This window comes from Pocillopora verrucosa, chromosome 14, assembly GCF_036669915.1.
Source record: "Pocillopora verrucosa isolate sample1 chromosome 14, ASM3666991v2, whole genome shotgun sequence".
Lineage (NCBI taxonomy): Eukaryota > Metazoa > Cnidaria > Anthozoa > Scleractinia > Pocilloporidae > Pocillopora > Pocillopora verrucosa.
Window position 1 is genome coordinate 7279863 of NC_089325.1, and position 19189 is coordinate 7299051.

General features: G+C 39.9%; 2 protein-coding genes across 3 annotated transcripts; both read right to left on the reverse strand.

Annotated features, from left to right (window-relative positions):
* Window positions 1-1628: 1628 nt before the first annotated feature.
* LOC131794821 (uncharacterized) lies at window positions 1629-11405 on the reverse strand. 2 transcript variants are annotated; one of them, XM_066161169.1, is made up of 9 exons: window positions 11308-11405; window positions 7516-7808; window positions 6780-6985; window positions 5859-6101; window positions 5532-5603; window positions 5270-5350; window positions 3972-4835; window positions 3460-3519; window positions 1629-2735 (listed from the first exon to the last, which is right to left on the reverse strand). In XM_066161169.1, the coding sequence occupies exons 2-9, from the start codon at window positions 7683-7685 to the stop codon at window positions 2395-2397; spliced, it is 2037 nt and encodes a 678-aa protein (XP_066017266.1). In that variant the 5' UTR covers window positions 7686-7808; window positions 11308-11405; the 3' UTR covers window positions 1629-2394. The 2 variants fall into 2 exon arrangements, with proteins under 2 accessions (XP_066017266.1, XP_058968368.2); XM_059112385.2 differs by lacking the exon at window positions 11308-11405 and adding an exon at window positions 9015-9142.
* LOC131794820 (fibulin-2) lies at window positions 11380-19051 on the reverse strand. The gene is made up of 5 exons (XM_059112384.2): window positions 18531-19051; window positions 16867-17009; window positions 15389-16399; window positions 14791-14926; window positions 11380-11670 (listed from the first exon to the last, which is right to left on the reverse strand). Exons 2-5 carry the CDS (start codon window positions 16943-16945, stop codon window positions 11469-11471), a joined length of 1428 nt encoding a protein of 475 aa, XP_058968367.2. The 5' UTR covers window positions 16946-17009; window positions 18531-19051; the 3' UTR covers window positions 11380-11468.
* Between the last annotated feature and the right edge of the window lie 138 nt (window positions 19052-19189).

The following is a 19189-nucleotide window of genomic DNA, read 5'->3' on the forward strand; positions in this document are numbered from 1 at the left end:
CTCAGAGTTGTCACGCAATGAGGTAAATTGTTCGCGTGACTCTCGCTTGACCTCAGACATAAGAATCCCTTTGTTAAACCAAAATGTCTTCAAGCGATGGCCGTAAATTTACTGTTTTCATCAGAGCAAACGACATCAAAAGGATTTTTAGCTGGGTGATGAAGCATCCAAACTTAGAGACCGGTGGAGACGTGTTTGGTTTGTGGGAAAAATCTCACAACTCTTTAGAAAATATATTACATATTCACTACATTATTGGACCCGGCCAGTTGTGTCATAGAACTACTTTTTCATTTCACCAAGACGTTAGATATGCGAGTCAAATGGAGGATTATTTTCATAGAAATCATGGCATGGAACACGTTGCTCTTTGGCATTCGCATCAGAGTGGCTTGGATCGACCAAGTGCAGATGATAAAAAAGTGGTTTGGGAAACGATGCCTTCTCACGATATTAATAGATTCGTTCTTCTAATTGCTAGCATTGCGGACAGTGGCAAAGAATCAGAAAGTGCGGCTGTTTCTTTAAAGTGTTTCCTGTTCGAGATCGATGACAAAACAGAAGAATGTTTGCCTGTTCTGCTTGGAAAGTTTCGGGTTTTAACGGCAGAGGAAACCGAGCGGACACATCGCTTTGATTTACATGACATAGAATTGGAGGCGGGTGCAGAGTTTTTGATTGCAGACGAAGATCTCGCACTTTCTGAGATTACTGAAACCGAAACGAGTGTTATTGGTTATAGGAAAAGAGGAAAAAACATTGGACCTTGATGTGCTGTCAATTGTTTTATGCCTCTCTTTCAGTTTCATATAACTGGAAAATAATTATTAGAAAAAAAAGACCAACGCAAAGTTGACATAACGTCGGATGATCCATCTAATCTTCCCATTCAAATACGTAACCGACAGTTTTCCTCGCCCTTTTCTAAAACTCAACTTATGGAATCCGTATCCTGTGATTCTGTCTTAAGCCGGAGGTAACCTTTCTTTTTTTTTCTTTTTTTTTTTTTTTTTTTTTGGGGGGGGGGGGGGGAAGGGGGCTTTACCCCTACTCCTAGGGTAAGGGGTTCTTCCACAACCGATAGAGACCATTTATAGAGATCACAAAATGCATTTTTAACTCCCTTGGCAACAATTAACCTTTTAGTTCATCTTTGAGAAAGCAGTACAATTTTTCGAGCATGCATCAGAGATCATCAAGTTAGACTATGAAGATCAAAAACTATAAAACATTACAAAGTTTCTCCAATTCTAAAGTTTCTTTCGGCCATTAATGGATCGGTGACAGTGGCAGGCTGTCAGTTATTAGAAAGAAAAATCAGAAGTGATCATCTCAGACTATAAGTCATCAGGTTTGCTTCGTTTCAATTCCCACCAAAGATGCAGTTTGTCGCTTAGCTCTCAGGCGCAAAACCAGTCTAGCCTAAGACTTTTTTTCAAGTCTCGTTGTCTGCGCGAGTTCTGGGATGAGCCTTTTTGGTTGCGTTAAAACTGTTGGCGAGATACAGGCTTCACCGCCTGAGTCGAGAGCGGTGGGAAAGAGTTATGTGGAGCATGGACCTGGTTAGAGGGTGGCAGTCAACAACGGTTAAAGCATTTTGATTTGAAGTCAAAACAATAATTACTTGGTTATCGTACAGAAGGTTTTTAATTTTCTATCGTTTTCATGCTACGATCTACCGTTAAATATAAACGACTTTACCCAGTAACGCGATGAATTAAAACTTTTTAAAGGCGGCATCAACATTTCTTTAGCAAACCTATTAAATGTAAAAAAGTGGAGGTATCTTTAAAATATGTCTTACTGAAAATTAAGTACCGAGCTTACGCACTTAGAAAGCATATAATAGGTAAAATACATTTTTTTATCTCGTTTTTTTCAGAATGCTTGATTATCAAGTTAGTTAAAGTTAACTGAGAATTGGCTAATAAAGTAAATGAAAACTTCTCAACTGATCAAATCCAAAGATGGGTCTGGATCTTCTCCTGTACAAGCGTCAGTGTCATATATTTCCTCAATTTTTTCTCATCGGCCGAGGTAGAACGCATTTCACTTGACTGCCGTAAATAAATACCATTGAACTATCAACCAGGCCAAGAAATATTTTCAGTTGAAGGAATTCAAAGCTTAATATTTCAACATGCAATTAAACTGAAACGCTGAGAGGCGGAAGTGACTGAATCGAAATCAGTTCTTGCTTGGATCTGATTGGTTGAGAGGGTGAACAAAGTTTTCTACACTAATTACAAAGCTTTGTTAATCAAAACCAATGCAATCACGGATTGCGTTCAACAATTAATTGAGAAGCACTCTATGCCTCTTTGTTTTTGGTGTCGGTACAGCTAACTAAAAACTGTTAAAAAATTGTCCAGCCCTAAATGGTCATCTAATAACCTAACTCCTTGAATCGAAACTATTTTTCCTACAAAGATTACATGTAAAATGGTGGGTATGTATAATGTGTGCTATATCATTGCGTTTAATTTTGGCTAGCATATCCTGAAATTCCTCAAGCGTCAGCTTTGGACGCCGAGCCTTCAGTCTGTCTAAGACACGCTCCGCCGGATTTTGACTTCCTTCAAACGTCTCTTTCATTTCAGCATCCATCCTGGTCCAAATAAGCAAGTTTCTGTAATCGTTGTTTTTGTTAAGCTCTGTACAGATTGGTTCTTTGAGGCAGGGCCGGTCATTGTTGATGAGTGAAAAAAATAAATCACTCGATTGTGGGCAACAATCTGGAATCAAAGAAAACAACGAAGTATCACTTTACGTTCTTCAACAGCATGAGAGCTGTCTTTATTGGTTGTGATAAGCGTCAGAAACGAGTCGACACGTCCATATTTTTCCTTCTTAACCCTTTCACTCTCAAGATCTAAATAGAAATTCTCTCTACTCTCCGCCGTATAGTTCTCATGATGTTAGTTTCGAGAATTTGGTATTGGATAAATTGATAATTCCCTTATTGATGTTTTCCTTTATTCTCATTACCTGTCTGTTTGATATTGTATTTATATTGTAAGAAGAAATTCTGTCTTGGTCACTCGTGGGAGTTAAAGGGTTAAGGCAGAGAACTCCGAGATGATAAAGGAAGATGTAATCCTCTGGATATTGCTATCTGATGCTCTTCTACTGAGTAACAGAATTCTATGGTGGAACGGCCAATTCTGGGTTCATATGCACTTGCGACATGCATCCTGAAAACAGCCAGGATCAGTCATGGCTCCACTCGCCATCGACGTCTTTGCAGCTCCATGTTGGGGCATCGGTTCATAAAATCCAAAGGTCTCGAGTTCGATTTCTAGTGGGAAATTATTTTTTTTCTTGTTCAAGTGCCAGCCTATCTTGTTAATCGAAGATGAAACTTAGCGTTTACTAATTCCTCACGATCAATTTCGAGTCCGATGTTTCAAGGGCTGGAATGACATAAATGACATCTAAAGGAAAGCTATAGCTACATACCTCGACAGCGATGCTCGACTTCGTGTTTGCGGCAAATCTTTTTGTACTTACATTCATCGACTAAAAGAGAGAAACAAAGAGAAAAGTCTGTCAGAAGACATATGCTGTTAAAGTTTCTTTGAACGCCTATTGGAAAGGAAAATAATCACTGTCCTCCTATCTTAAGACTGAAGTAAGAAGTTCACGTGATGACTACATGGCGAGAATGAACTGAAGTTAACAACCCAAGTGGCTCATCAACGCCAGTTTAATTTACACGAAGTGACAAGGTGCAATACCCTCCCCTGGAAGCGTGCAATGTGGGATGCCAGACATCGCCTAAGCTAAGTTGTCAGAATGAAGTGCCATTAGCATCAATCCAGAGATTAAATGTTCAACAACGTAAAGTTTTTGTTTGCAGTTCACCCACGATTAGTACTCATCGGGTCATGGGGCTTGCCTTGCTCAGTACTTTGTCAGGTTTCCCCTCCGGTTGATAGCGAGGAAGGTAAACAAGGTTTGTGACAACTTACCCGTACTCTTAGCGTTTTCGCTTTCCTGTGCTGTCTCGTCATCTTTTACTTCTTTCCCGATTTTTGCTGCAGTGACAGAGTTAGCGCTTTTGTCAGTGTAACCGACCAAGCGTGGATCTTTCCCTCTGTCTGCAACCGCCTCGGTGGGGTTTCGACTTAACGGAGGAACTTCTTTAAAATCCACATCCTGTCCACAGGAACAAACCAGATCTTTCTTCGGTTTGCTGCCTTTTTTCCATCCATTAGAGTTCCCCTTGATGCCTTTGTTTTGCTTAGCGGGGCCGCTATTTACGCTTCTCAGTGCCGTGTTGTGCTTCTCATCACAGGCCTCGATGCTCATCGGAAAACTATCGTTACTCTGATTGGAGATTTCCGGTTCTTCCGAAGACTTGGAATGGACCTGGCTACTTGATATGGAAGGGGGATTAGGCGACCGTCCACGCTGAGGTGTTGCACAAGGGGAAAATGTAGAAGATGTCACGCAACTACATGAATGATCAGTGGACTGGCCCTGAGGAGTCATACGTGGAGAATTTGATGCGGAACGAGGCAATCGACAACAATGATTTGGCGACAAGCAACCTGAAGGACTTGACGTCTCATTTATTGAAGATGAAGAGGAGTTGTAAACCGCATCACGCGACCAAGCACGAGAGGGAAAGCAGGGTGACGAAGAAGACGATGAATATCCTGCGGCACTGTTCTCGGTGGACACCCCACAAACAGGTGTTGCACCCTTTCGAGAGGATGCTCCTGGGGTTGAAGGGCTTAAGGAACTTATGCCAGATGGAGTTTGTCTTCCGTGCTGGCAAGACTGCAGATCTTCGGAGGATGAATAGTGTCCCTTCTCGTCCATGAGTAGATCTGAAAGTAATATATGTTGCTTTTTATAGATGAAAACTTGTTTGAAATATTCTGGAATTTCAATCCATTGGTTGAGAGAGGATAAAAGAAAGTTGATTCAACTTCTCTTAGAGTATTTCTATGAATATGGAGAGCATTCAGGGAACGGTCATTATTTATTTCCTGTGAGGATGAGGCGAGATTGCGTCACAACAAAATTTACCTGATCCTCTCATAAGGCTCAATGATATCCTAATGGCCCCCCCTCTGAAAAGTATTTGATTGGCAGTCAATTTTATATATTTCCGCGTTTATGCTCTGTTGGTCATGACTGATACCCTCTCTGTAACCCCTGAAAACCACTTAGTCCCCCAAAAATCCTCCACCCTCCTTCCCCGGCGTTAAATAATAACTGATATCTTATGTTATACAATTATGAAATGCATAGGATTTACCTGGTTCATTTATGGAACAGGCACACTGGCGCTTTTCCTCGTCGATCTCCTTTGTCTGTCCGAACCTAGGATATCTTAGCTCTAACCAAGAAAGGTTACAAATTAATATGGATTACAAACGAGACACACTGGAAACTAACTCGTCCCACAATGACTCTGACTGACTTTTTTAAATTCAAAGTTAATTATACTGCTCGCGATAGATTACAGCTCATTGGATGGTGAAGTAATACTTCATGACAGGAAAACAACAACAACTCACCGGAAGAAGGAAAGGATGACTGTGCCGCTGGTGATACAGCGTCGTCTTTAGGAAAGAAAGGTTCAGCTTTGTCTGGAAAATAGTTGATCGAATGATTAGCTAATTTTGAAACTATTTGCAAAGTTCTGGTATATAACTTTTTTTTATCACATTTTTACATGTTTTCCACCGTTGTTAATATCTGTTTGTGTTCCTTTCCTTTTTAACGGCTTCATGTTTTGCAACTGGCAGCATTTTCAGCAAACGCGGAAAGCACATGCCACTATCGCGTCACAGTTAACTAACGACAAACAACTGATGGTGAATTCAATTTTTAATGTAACTTACTTGTCCCATGATCTGCCGGTTCAGCGTAATGATCTTCTACTGTCAGGGGAGCCGACAAAATACCACGTTCGACATCATGATCGGACGACAATTCTCGATACTTACGGCAAGGCACACGACACAATGCTGTAATTTGTTTCCGTTTGCGAAATGTCACAAAGGTTAAGGCAGTGCCCAACAAGGATCCCATCAGAGAGAAGAAAACCAACCAGCCAGGTTTACCAAAGCGCCTTTCGGAACTTCCTATGAAATTCAAAGTTTAAAACTGTTTTACTTTAAAATTAAGATCACATGGGAGAACGGAGATGGGATCAGTCGTTGTCAACAAAGCATAAAGGGAAGACTATTGAAAATCGACTGCTAAATAACTGCTAATGAGTGGAAGGGGGGGGGGGGGGGAAATCAAGAGAATATAAAAGAGCCTTATGGGGGATCAGGTAAATTTTATCATAACACAAAGAAGATCCTCTCACTTCCCTCCCCCCCTGACTAGAAATAAGGACCGATCCCTTAGTCAAATGAGCGCGCTCATCAAACATTACTCACAATTTTTTTTTCATCTTCAATTGTGATCTGCATAAGTAACACACTGAGCCTTTTTTAGATTGTAATTGTCGGCAGTTGTGTTTGTTGTTAACGCTGGCGAATCCCACTTTCTTGACTTATATCAGGTATTTAAATCTCACCGATAGTAGATTGAACCCTTTAACCTCTAAGACTGATTAGCATCTAATTTCTCCTGACACAACACTAGTGATGCAACCAGTAAGGTAATGAGAATAAAGGAAATGATCACCAACCAATGAAGTTCTTAATTGTAAATCAATTTCTCTTTGTCAGCACTGTTGGAAATGTATAGAGAACAGTATGGAGAATATGCCTATTGATATTAAGGTGTAAATTAAGCGCCGGTTAACTTACCCTTCTGCGAGGCTTCTGGTTCATTATCACTTTTAGGTTCTGGCGGAAAAAAGGCTGATGTTGTCGATTTTGACGGCAGTGTTATCTCAGTCTTCTGGCTCGAGACCTGTTTTGTCGTCGCTGTGGTCGACGGTGAGGTAACTGGTGTAGTCACCGGTACAGTAGTAGGTGGGATTGGACGACATACTTTATCAACTTCATATTTCCTATGACAAGATATGACAAAACAAGAATTTCTGATAAAGAAACCAGCACGATATCCCATAATAAGCCTGGTACTGCAATATCATTAGTCTCCAGTGAGTCCCAACACAAGATTGTACAGAATCTTGTGGAATGCATAACAAATAGCGCGAGTGAGTTAAAAAGAGCCCTTCCACTATTTTAACGATTGGAGACTTTCCCTTTGCCACGATGAGTACCCGTCAAAAAGATCATACACTGAGGAACTATGATAGCAATTTGAAATTGGGGCAAAAGGACAGCTGACGCTTCAGACTAGACAGGGCTGAGAGCATGTTGCTGTTTTTGAGGTAGTATTGCGCGCTGTTTTTATTACACATCTTACCCTATTTTCAACGACTGACTTTGGAGAGCTGGTTTGACTTCCGCTCAGGTTATCGAAGCGTCAGTCACTAGTACCGAAAAATCGAAGCGTCAGTCACTAGTACCGAAAACAGTCCTCCTCAGGACTACACTCACCCAGACGATCAGACACCTAAGTCAAATATCTTACCCTTTGGGACATTCATTGGCACAAACAGTATCGCTAATCGCCGTGCATGGTTCTATTTGAACTTCATCATCACTGCACGACTGGCAGCGAGGACAGCCCCTGGTAGATTTCTTGTCCTGGAAAAATCCTGTACGACACTTTTTACACATATGACCCGTCTTCGCCCCCATTTCATTATGTCCACAGTTTCTTGTGTGCTCTTCTCCAGGGTCACAAGCCGGGCAAAGTTCACAGCGTTTTGTGCTTAGGTCATAATACGTAGCAGAGCTGCATATCTCACCCCCAACTATGATCTAAGAAAAGCAAAGAGAAAAGTGATGGTCAACCTATAAAATCTCCTCATAAGCCTTATATTAAGGTCGTGAGAGGATGAAATTTTACAGAAATGCTGTACTGAGTTTGAGAACTGACCAAGTTACACGGAGGAAGACTGGTTGGTATTACATGTATTATATTTTCGGAGGCTTGACTGGACCGAACTTTCGTTTCCGAAAGGCGAGGAATGGTACAGGGAGGGTATTGTACATGAACCGAATGCCAAGAGGACCTAGATGAAAATCAACATGGCGAGGACGGCATGCTAAATGCGAAAGAAGGGAACGAGCATCTAATAAAAGCGTGGTGAAGGTAAATCTTTCTGCTAAAACGGCTTTATTGAGACCGATCGAAAAAATCCTTATTGCATTTCATGTCGTCGACAATCTTTCAGTTTCTGCTCATGTGTTAATAAAAAAATTTTTCTCAAGCAAGGATTATTAAAATCTATAAAACTATGCCTTTATTCAGAACATTGAGGTTAGCGTCTTTTTTTCCCGCATTTCAGCCTTTAACTAAGTTCATTAGTGAGTCTATAAAAAAAATAATTTGCTTCGCTGTAATTTTTAATTGTGTGCAACTAAAAGCTACGACTGGGTATTGAAATCCTGCTTCGAAGAAGCAATATCTACCTCAATAATTTTCAAGGAAAACATCACGAATATGTAGGCCACTCTAGGAAACTCTTCGAAAATTATGACAAGATTCGCCCAACTGTGGGCAATATGACTGACCACATTGATAATCCAATGAGGACAATTAAGTTTATGGATTTACATAAAGCACAGTACTTAAACGAAAATTAAATCAGTTAAAATCATACGAACTAAATCCGTGTATTCTGAAGGAATTATGTGCGTCGTGGAAGGGAAAGTTTTTCGATGATGGAAATAAAAGTACGTAAGTCGACAGTTGCTTATTCCTAGAAGTTTCGTGGAAGACAAAGTGGACTAGTTGACGTAATAACTTGGATTTTTTTCACAGACTACAAAATTGTGTTTCTCAAACGGGAAAAAAGACCACGTGCCTTTCCTAATGCTTAGCAACTTACTTCTATATTTTTTTGTACTTATTTGAGCCTAAATTATATTTATACATGGAGACTGTTGTTGATGTTAGTCATCAGCCAAAAAATCTAACTCGTAAACTTCCGAGTTTCTTTAAATTAGATCAAATGTACTTACGTCGTGGAAGAAAAAGGGGTGGCACAATACTAACAAAATGCTAATTTTCTCCATAGCATCAGCAGATTTGAAATCGCGGTCGAACCAGATTGCGGCAGATCTTTAGATAACTGCACCAGGCACTGTGAAAACAGTACTAAGTGAAATGAGATACAAAAGCCAGCACACCTAAAAGCTATTTGTTTCCCGCGTGTGGGAGTGTACTTTCGAAACGTCATGTGAGTTCATTGAGTACTTTAATAGTTAAAATTAGGTTCTTTCCCATAAATAAAGACACTTCCTTACAATATTATTGAATCTTTTAATCTTGTTGGTAGTCGACGTGTAAAAATTGTTCTTCAAGGCTTAAACTGTCTTTAATCTAATTCTTCAAGCGGTCATGACTTGTAGTATTAGCATAAAATAGCATAAAACATCTCAGATCAATTTTCTGAAACGAAGCTGTAACGCAACTGAAGCAGAGAGTGACGCATTGTACGTTTATTTCTTAGTAAGCGAATGACTTCCGCTGTTAATTTTGACTTCCTCTTTTAAGTGGAACACCATGAGGATTATATGAGCCTAACACACAACTTTCAGGAGCTGAAAATGTCCCAGGAAAGCAAAAAATTGTCCTAATTAAGTAAACTGCAGTCCAATTACTTGTTATTTCTCAATATTTCGCTTTCTTGTAGAGTTGTTAACCTTGACCGAGCACAATCAGTGGCTATTTTCATATTCTGATATCATCATTTCACAGAGACGGAAAAAGACAGTTGCTGAGCACACCGTCAAACGAAAAGCTCAAATCTTGCTAAAAGAAACTGAAACTTGTTCTATTTAAAATTGAAGGGCCTGGGAAAAAAAATTAGAGAATAAAGATATCTTGGTGGTTGGTTTGATAGCATACTTATGAAGTATTTTGACAATATTGTAAATTCTTCCTGTATATTTTCATATCTTTTAATATTTATCAACGTTTGCTTAAAAGTTAAAATCAAGATACAAATTAAGTTCGTCGAACAGAACTTTGATGACTGGTAGAGTCGTCCAACCTAAATGTTCGGGGAGGTTTTCAGAGTCGTTGACCTATAATGTTCTTCAAAGAGGTTGGGATACCTTTTCACCGTCTCGAACCGCGAACGAAGGAGGCAGTGATCCGAGCCCTTCGCTCAGTGATAAGCGATCTTCTGCGGCTTTGACAAAGATCAAAGAACTAAGAATCGAAGCTTTCGCTTTTCGTATGGTTTTTTCAATTGATAACCTTAAATCCCCTATAAAAATAACCCCAGAAAATCAAGTACAAAAGACACAATAGATGTATAACACCGGCTGGCCTTGAATAGGAAAACCTCTTTATTAAAGAATGAAATAACAAAGTCTGTAATATGGTCACCTGTAAATCGTGCGTCAAGAAATGAAAGTCACTTAGAATCCTAAATCGAAGTTTCGAATTCTGTTGGCGTAAACATCGCACACCGGAAGTGAATTGTGATGTACGCTCAAGAAACACAAACGAATCTGATCGTATGCTTTTTCTTTTCGCGGGTCTACTCTTGAACTTAAACTTGGAAAAGATTCTCTTAATGAAGGGTTTGGGAGGAAGTGTGGAGCGCTCGAAATGTTTCCTGCTCGTAGGGAAAGTCCCGTGATGAATATTCAAACACTTGGACAGGAAATACGCACAATTGCCTACTTAATCGCTTGGGCGAAATTTTCCAGGATTTCCATGTTACAACTTCAGTTGTAACTCCCGTAAAATACATCCCAGCTGCATCAACTTCTCATTTTCCTTTCTATTTTTAGATAGAGCCAGAGTTGTTTTCGCGGAAAAAAAGGTCACCAAGAGGTTTCCCTGTTTGTCATTATATATAGCTGCTAACAAAGACATCATGTCTTCAATGAAGATGTCGTAAGCAGATGAAAAGTGAAACAATTAGCGGCAATAAAGGAATGTACGTCATTCATCGAGTCTTTCCTTGTCACTTGTAAAACTTGTTTTTGTTAAAAATAGATTCCAAAATATCACATCGGCAAGAAAGAAAAAAAATAAGTCGAAGAGGCAAAAATAAATTATGAATAAGGGTGAACAAGATGTAGGAGGTTGCAACTGATGAACGAATGTAATAAATTCGTCTTTCGCATTCACAACAACGTACGTTATGGTAATCAGATATGATCGCGTTAGATTATATTAAAAGATAATATCACTATTGAATTCTGTTGAAGATGTCGTAAAACGAATTGGTTTTCTGTTTAGACTATACATGATGCCCTTGAGAAATATCATTCAAACATTGAAAGACATATTTACCACAGAGGAACTGCAGCACAATGGGTATTTGATAATCCAACTCAAATGGAATGACTGAACTCGGGAAAAAACTTATCTGCTTACAATTCTACTCGCTTTATTTAAATTACACGAACAGGAAGTTTTTAAAATAGCCGCAAGCAAAAGGATATCCAATGCCGTCATAAATGACCCTCCTCTTTGTGTATTCTGTTTATGCTTAAACTTGAAAGATGAAGGCTTGGAATGGAGAAACGAGAGGATCTGACAGATACACAATCGAGCACTTTGTCTGTTTGTTCTTCCATCATAATTTCGTCAATATGGCCCATGACTGTGCTCGCATGACGAATCATTGGCTTACTCTCTTTTTTCCACTTTAATCTGCAAAAAGCGTCAATAAAAAACATTAAAGCGAACTAACGATAACATGATTCACATCTCAACCCCGTTGTTTCTTACTAATCAAAACTACAGCTCTTTAAATTTCCAAGTTTCTTCTGTGGTTGTGCTATGCGACGCTCGAGTGATTTCTCGAGCGCGAAGTCGTGCCTAGTGTATGGGAAAAGTGGGCATAGGGCTCCTATGAATTTGTCTTCAGTGCACACCCTTCAAGGACCGAAGCCAAAGTGTGAGCCTAAAATCAGTTCAAGTCAGCCTCTACTTTTTTATCTGCGTCAGTCCTTTTAATCATTCAGTACAAATCCTTACTCTTTTTTTATTAAATCTTTCCAGTTTCATGTTTTGTCATCTTAGCAAAATGATACAGCATTGCGTGTTTTCCTTCGAGTAAAGCTAAATTTTTTTACTTGCAAAAAAACAAATCAGCATTTAGTTCCCTGAAGCAACACATTTGAACATTCATTAATGGCTACCTCTCTACTAGACCCAATTTTTTTCTAGTTTCCCTCTAGCCCACGATCCATACACTCATCTTAATTCCACTTCTCCACGCTGGCAAAGGCCTTAAGAGGCTGTCTCTCTTATTTCCACCCGGTCAATTTTGCGTCAAAAATAATTTTGCCTGAAACTCTGTTAACAGAAAGACTTTACCTAGGAAAGAACTAAATTAGATTTGGTTTGATTCGAAATAATTTTCTGACTGCATTACGGGCCATAATTATTTCCCAGTCCGTAGGGACCGTCGCGACGTCTCGAAAATTGAAAAATAGGTATATTTTGTAACGTTGTAAAATATTTGATTCGCATAGTTAAGCCACAGAATTTATATCAGATTGCTTAAAAACCTTTCTAGTTTGCCAAGAAAGTTAGAATTTTCCCTCTCAACATATTTGAAAAGGCGAATTTTAGCATATTCTGACCACTAGAAATCGCCATCGGCCGATGGCCGAAAATAACCTTGATTTAGACGCTAAGTTTTGGGATTTGGGACCTGGTTGACGATTCTATCCTACACAGCCGTTAAGTTTAGACCTTTATAGGCAAAAATATGCAAAAACCCCTGTACGTTTTCGATTTTTCAAAAGTTATGACCGTTTGAATCAGCACATGTACGAGCATTCGCGATTTTTTCGCCTACACCAAAATCGAACCACTGGAGCAGATTTCGCCATAAATACAGCTTACCCGCTTTGCAGCCCGGCTTCATGGCTCACTTCAGAGTTTTTCTAATAACCAAATTGGTGAAATCCATGATAACTTCAACAAATAGCTAGGTATTGCCTTCGAAAAGTAGGCGGCATCAATCGTGATTCGTGGTATCAAAACAAATGCCGGAATTGGCCACATTTCGCGGTGAATCACCCATTTAACATCGCTGCAGAGCTGAATTTTTTCCAAAATCAGAATATAAACTCTCCATGTCTGGAAGCATGTGTCAAGTTTTTAACACGTTGGCAGCCGATTTCTCCGGCTATCGACAGGTTGCTGTTCTGTGGACACAATCGACGCGGAACCGAGAGAAGCAAGCTCAGGATATTTGAAATTGATTTATTAATTATATGATATCAAACTCCAGGTAAAAGCATTTATTCTTTTCATCCAAAATTTTTCTGCCCAAATATTACTTTGGGATACAAAACAAAACCATATGGCACAACGTACGGCACAACGTACGGCACAAGCTATCAGCGGTCTTCTCTTTTGTGCGGACCTTTGTGAGAACAGTATAACATCGAACTGGATCTAAATTTAAGCGATTATTTCTTCACTTCAGAAGCCTAAAACCTTCATTTCTCCCTCAGCTTCCAGACATGGAGAGTTTATATTCTGATTTTGGAAAAAATTCAGCTCTGCAGCGATGTTAAATGGGTGATTCACCGCGAAATGTGGCCAATTCCGGCATTTGTTTTGATACCACGAATCACGATTGATGCCGCCTACTTTTCGAAGGTAATACCTAGCTATTTGTTGAAGTTATCATGGATTTCACCAATTTGGTTATTAGAAAAACTCTGAAGTGAGCCATGAAGCCGGGCTGCAAAGCGGGTAAGCTGTATTTATGACGAAATCTGCTCCAGTGGTTCGATTTTGGTGTAGGCGAAAAAATCGCGAATGCTCGTACATGTGCTGATTCAATCGGTCATAACTTTTGAAAAATCGAAAACGTACAGGGGTTTTTGCATATTTTTGCCTATAAAGGTCTAAACTTAACGGCTGTGTAGGATAGAATCGTCAACCAGGTCCCAAATCCCAAAACTTAGCGTCTAAATCAAGGTTATTTTCGGCCATCGGCCGATGGCGATTTCTAGTGGTCAGAATATGCTAAAATTCGCCTTTTCAAATATGTTGAGAGGGAAAATTCTAACTTTCTTGGCAAACTAGAAAGGTTTTTAAGCAATCTGATATAAATTCTGTGGCTTAACTATGCGAATCAAATATTTTACAACGTTACAAAATATGCCTATTTTTCAATTTTCGAGACGTCGCGACGGTCCCTACGGACTGGGAAATAATTATGGCCCGTAATGCAGTCAGAAAATTATTTCGAATCAAACCAAATCTAATTTAGTTCTTTCCTAGGTAAAGTCTTTCTGTTAACAGAGTTTCAGGCAAAATTATTTTTGACGCAAAATTGACCGGGTGGAAATAAGAGAGACAGCCTCTTAAAAAACGAATCCCAGCTGCCAAAGATGACCTCTTAAAAAAAGTCAGCTAATCACTAGCGAGCGACCGGTGTAACAAAACATGATAATTTGGTTTCATCGACTGAGTTGATAACGTAAATTGGCCTCCGTAAAGAGTTTCTAAAGCTCACGTTTCGAGTGGAGCCCTCCGTCTTTTGCGCTGTAAAAAGCGCTAACGCTCGAAACTTTCGTCAGAGCAAATGACGAGGGGCTAACGCTCGAAACGTGAGCTTTAGAAACTCGTACAAAAAATTTATGACTCGATTAATAAAACCATGTTTTTTTTAATACCCCCACTGCCGACGCAGCACCACAGTTTCTTTTGCAACCTACCCCCTTTTAGAAAAATAGGAGACAACTTGCTTAAGAAAACACCTCCAAAACTAATTGATTCTGCCAGAAAATCATCCTTGCCTACCTGACAAAAAGGATAATAATTCCCGCAACAATGATGAAAGCCACAGCCCCTGACACCGAACCAATAATAACTTGCCGCTGAGCTTGCACTTTAGAGACTCTTGCTTTCGCTGTCTTTGGTGTAGATCGGCCTTCAGCTGATGTAGATAAAAAATGACAACTGCAAGATCAAACCATCACCTCATGAAACTGGTTTCGTTTCATTACAATCGCTGACTGGTTTAGAAAGCTTTCCCTAACTTTTGCGAATTTTCTCGTGCTTAAGGCTCATGGATTGTTTTTTTCAAATGAGTTGTTTCTGATTTCTTGTTTTATTTCCTTTGTCTTAATTGGCCGTGGTGATTATTATCTGGTTATGGGGTTTTACGACTCTCAGTCGAAAAGTGCTTTCAAAGATCAACGTCCCTTCCATTAACAGAATAAGCATGCGCGGATGGTTAAGGGCACGCGCAATCTCATTCTCAGAGGTCACGTATCCCTAATCCCTTGCGGGTGGGGTCTCCGCCCACAAGGGATAAAAAGAGCATGACACCTGGGAACGAGATTGGTGCACAGGTGGAACAAGTGTTCATTACCACGCGTGCTCTTATGACAAATACCTGTGCAGTTGTATCCGTCTCCAAGGAATCCACTTTTACACTGGCAGATGTAGGATCCGTTTAATTCTGTACAATTTGCGTTTTTGGAACAATCCGAGCTTGACACACAATTGTGGTGAGGTTGACAAGAGTTTCCGCTCTCATAAAAACCTTTATCGCATTTGCATTTGTAAGACCCTGGTGTGTTCAGACACTTCGCGTTTTCACCGCAGTGATAACCGTTTTGGGTACATTCATTAATGTCATCGCAATCCAAGCCGTTTCCATTGAAGCCCGGTGAGCAAATACAGCTGTGCGACCCATTTGAGTTCACACAAATAGAATTAACATGACAATTATGTTCTCCACGTTCACATTCGTTGATATCCGCACAGTCAACACCATTACCTGTATATCCTGTTTTACAAATACATCGGAAGGAGCCAGGCGTGTTGGTGCAAGTTGCATCGGAATGGCATTTATCGATTTTTGTATGACTGTTGTTGACATCGGTATAGTTGGATTTATTTCCAGTCAAACCTGAATCTGTATTCAGCAAGCACTCGTCGACATCTTCACAGTTAGAACCATTTCCGGTAAATCCTGTTTTACAAGAGCACTTAAAGGATCCCTGATAATTTAAACAGGTTGCATTTGAGTGACACTTGTCGACCTCCAATGCGCACGCGTCCGTATCATTACAATTAAATCCATCACCTGTGTATCCTTGGTGGCAACTGCAATTGTAAGATCCGGCAGTGTTTAAGCATGAGGCATGCGCATCACAGCTATGTAACTTTTGCGCACACTCATCGACATCAATACAAGAATTATCATGAGCGAGAAACCCTGCTGAACAGTTACATCTGTAGGAACCAAGAGTATTAATACAGTTTGCAGAAATATTGCACTGATGAGCTGATGAGGCACACTCGTCTACATCGCTACAGTTGAATCCATTTCCACTGAATCCTTCGTTACAAAAGCATACTGTGTTATTGAAACATGAAGCATTTGGTCGCTCCTCTGCGTCTAAATTAAGGGAAAAACAAGATCAACTCTTACATTTAACATGGAGTCTGTTTGGAAATCCGAATATTGGTCTGTTGTTCTAATATGCTTTTGACTACTTTTTCGTTGGGAAAGACTTTCAAAGCTTAACATCCTCCTTGTGATTTTCCTTCAATTCCATGTGCGACTTTCGACAAGTAAAATAATTTGAGAAGATTTCTTTTGAAGTTTTTAGATGTAGTCATGATATTTGGATGATATCTGGGAAAAAATAAGTCACCAAATTTCAGTAATTGTGAGAGAGGGGAGTGAGAAACTGTGCCCGGAATTGAACTTAGGGTTTAAATTAATGCGTAGCTTAGTATCAAGAAGATGCAATTTGCGGCGGCCATTTTCTATAATGCATTTCCTTTGTCCTCCGACTAGTTTCCCAGTCTTCCTCAAAATGTACCCCCTCGCCTCGAAGTTCTAGTTTTATTTCAACGTACCTGTCTCTATGCTTAAGAACACGACACACGTGATTATTAAAATCCAGATACCACAATGCAACCATCCGAAGCAGCGCATAACTTCAAGTCAAAATAGAGAGTGTGCGGAAAGCCTTCAAACCTCGGGCCATGTCTGGGATATCCTAGAAAGGAAAACTTCTCAATGAATTATAGAATTTACATATCTAATGGAGCGCTTTCTCTTAATTCACTCGTGTTATAATGAGGGAAATATGGTGAGAACACGACAAAAATTGCTAAAATGCGACAACCTAACTACGTGACGGGATGGAAAAAAATTGAAGAATTATCAACTGAAAGTGTGATAAACCGTACGACTGAGTTGGAGTCAAGTCAAATAAATTGATGGGAGGCCTACTTGACCTTTTTTCCTCCGGAAATTGTGGGTAAACGTGGTCTCTCATCATGTTCTCTTCTTTGATGCTTCGGAGAGACACGTCACTATAAACTTTCGCAAATGAAGAGGATAATTTTGTAATGGTGAATTGTCCGGAGAAGAGTTCATCAAAGCTAAAAGCCGGAGGTTATCTTATCAGATGTAAAAACTTGTGATGGTTCAGCATTTTACTGATTCGCGAGGGGTGGAATTCACTTGTAGATCGATAACCACCTGTTCAGTCAGCCTTTCGTTGCTTTTCGTTCCAAGTCATTTTTTGCAAAATAAAATTATTTGATTATCAACCACAAGTTGAGCAGCGAAATTTTGAAAAGCTGACGTTTCGTGCATTAATTATCCCCTCTTCGGAGCAATTAGATGTCACGATATGCAGTGCCTTTTCTGATCATTTAAACGACACAGTGAATAAACAGAAAGCCTTTCAATTGATCTATTGTCTTGATTAAATTCCGCCACACTACCAGGTCCTCTCTCCCTGACTTCAACTTCTACAACTTTAGTTTAGATCCCCTCAATTTCTACATTAAATGTTGCTTGTTCGCGATCCGACTGACACGAGAAGTTTCTCACTTCCCAGCTTTTTGTGTCACCAGCGTGAAAAGAAATCAGCAAAAAGAACGCTTGCTTCGGGTTCGGCTTCTTTTGGCGCCAATTTTCTCGTCCGTTTCTTTCACTCGCGCGGCGGACTAAGTCAGGTTATAGCGGCTGCGGGTAAATCTCTTCGGCGCAATGAACAAGCATGCTCGAATATTTTCCATCTGCATTTGCATAAGATGACAGAAGCATCGAGACTATCGAAAGCTTTCAATGACTACAGCGTTACAAGCAGAATAAAACCTGCCAGTTTGCTCTTAATTGACACTAAATTCATGTAGTTTTGCGTTTGGTGACGGTGTATCTCTAGCCGCTTTGTTCCTATTGTCTTCCTTCGAAAGCGTTCGTGATTGACGCTTATCTCTTCATCTGAACCTAGCACCATAAGCACCTAGCGCTTAAATAAGTTCTTGTACCCACAGGACTGAAATAAGAATTCATCACTAATAAGCTATAAAGTATTGCATCAACGTTTCTTTTTATCAAGTGTTACCTGACCTAGCGCAGGAACCTAGTCGCTATAAACACTGATGGCATGTGATGCGGACATGATAGAGCAAAACAACGCGATCACAACAAAGTGTTACTCGATCGATTGGAACCTGACCTGGATCCCCAATTGCACCAGCTCCAAGAGGATATCAGAACTTACCTAGCAATCTATCAGCAGATAAGAACTTCGTTTGGTTGTTTCAGCTAAAACATTTAGCCAAAATTGATGCGTGTAGTCTTCAAGTGAACACAGGAAGCGCTATAGATGTAATGTTAATTTTAGCTCCATTCGATCTCCAGGTAGAAACACGATACTGATATAATGAAGTTGAGTACTCACTCAGTTAATGGTTAATAGAGTTTCGCAATATTTTCCAAAAGTTTTGAACTTATCGGCCTCTTTCTTTGACCCCGCAGTCAGAGTGACTTGCTCGCGGTTTCCAAATCTTGCCTCAACACTATTTGCTCTATAATCACTTCAATGTTCCATATGAAGAGGCAGGCGACCGGCTCAGAACCTTTTTTTCTCTTTTTTTAATAAACAATCCAACTTGATTACTGGGAGTAAAAAGATTCCGTCTTGTTCATATTGGCAATCACCGAGCTTAGATTTTATATACCAGGGCCAGTATGAACAGATGACAAAATTCCGCCCATTAGCGACTGAGCCGCCGACCTGTGAGCAGATTAGTCATCAATATTCCTAGAAAAATCAGGAAAATCGTAAGTGACTCTGCTTAGGATAGACGTGTCAGATAAGTCAACATTACTTAGGGTTGCTAGCCGCTCGTATCCAGAGGGTACAGATATAGCAAATAT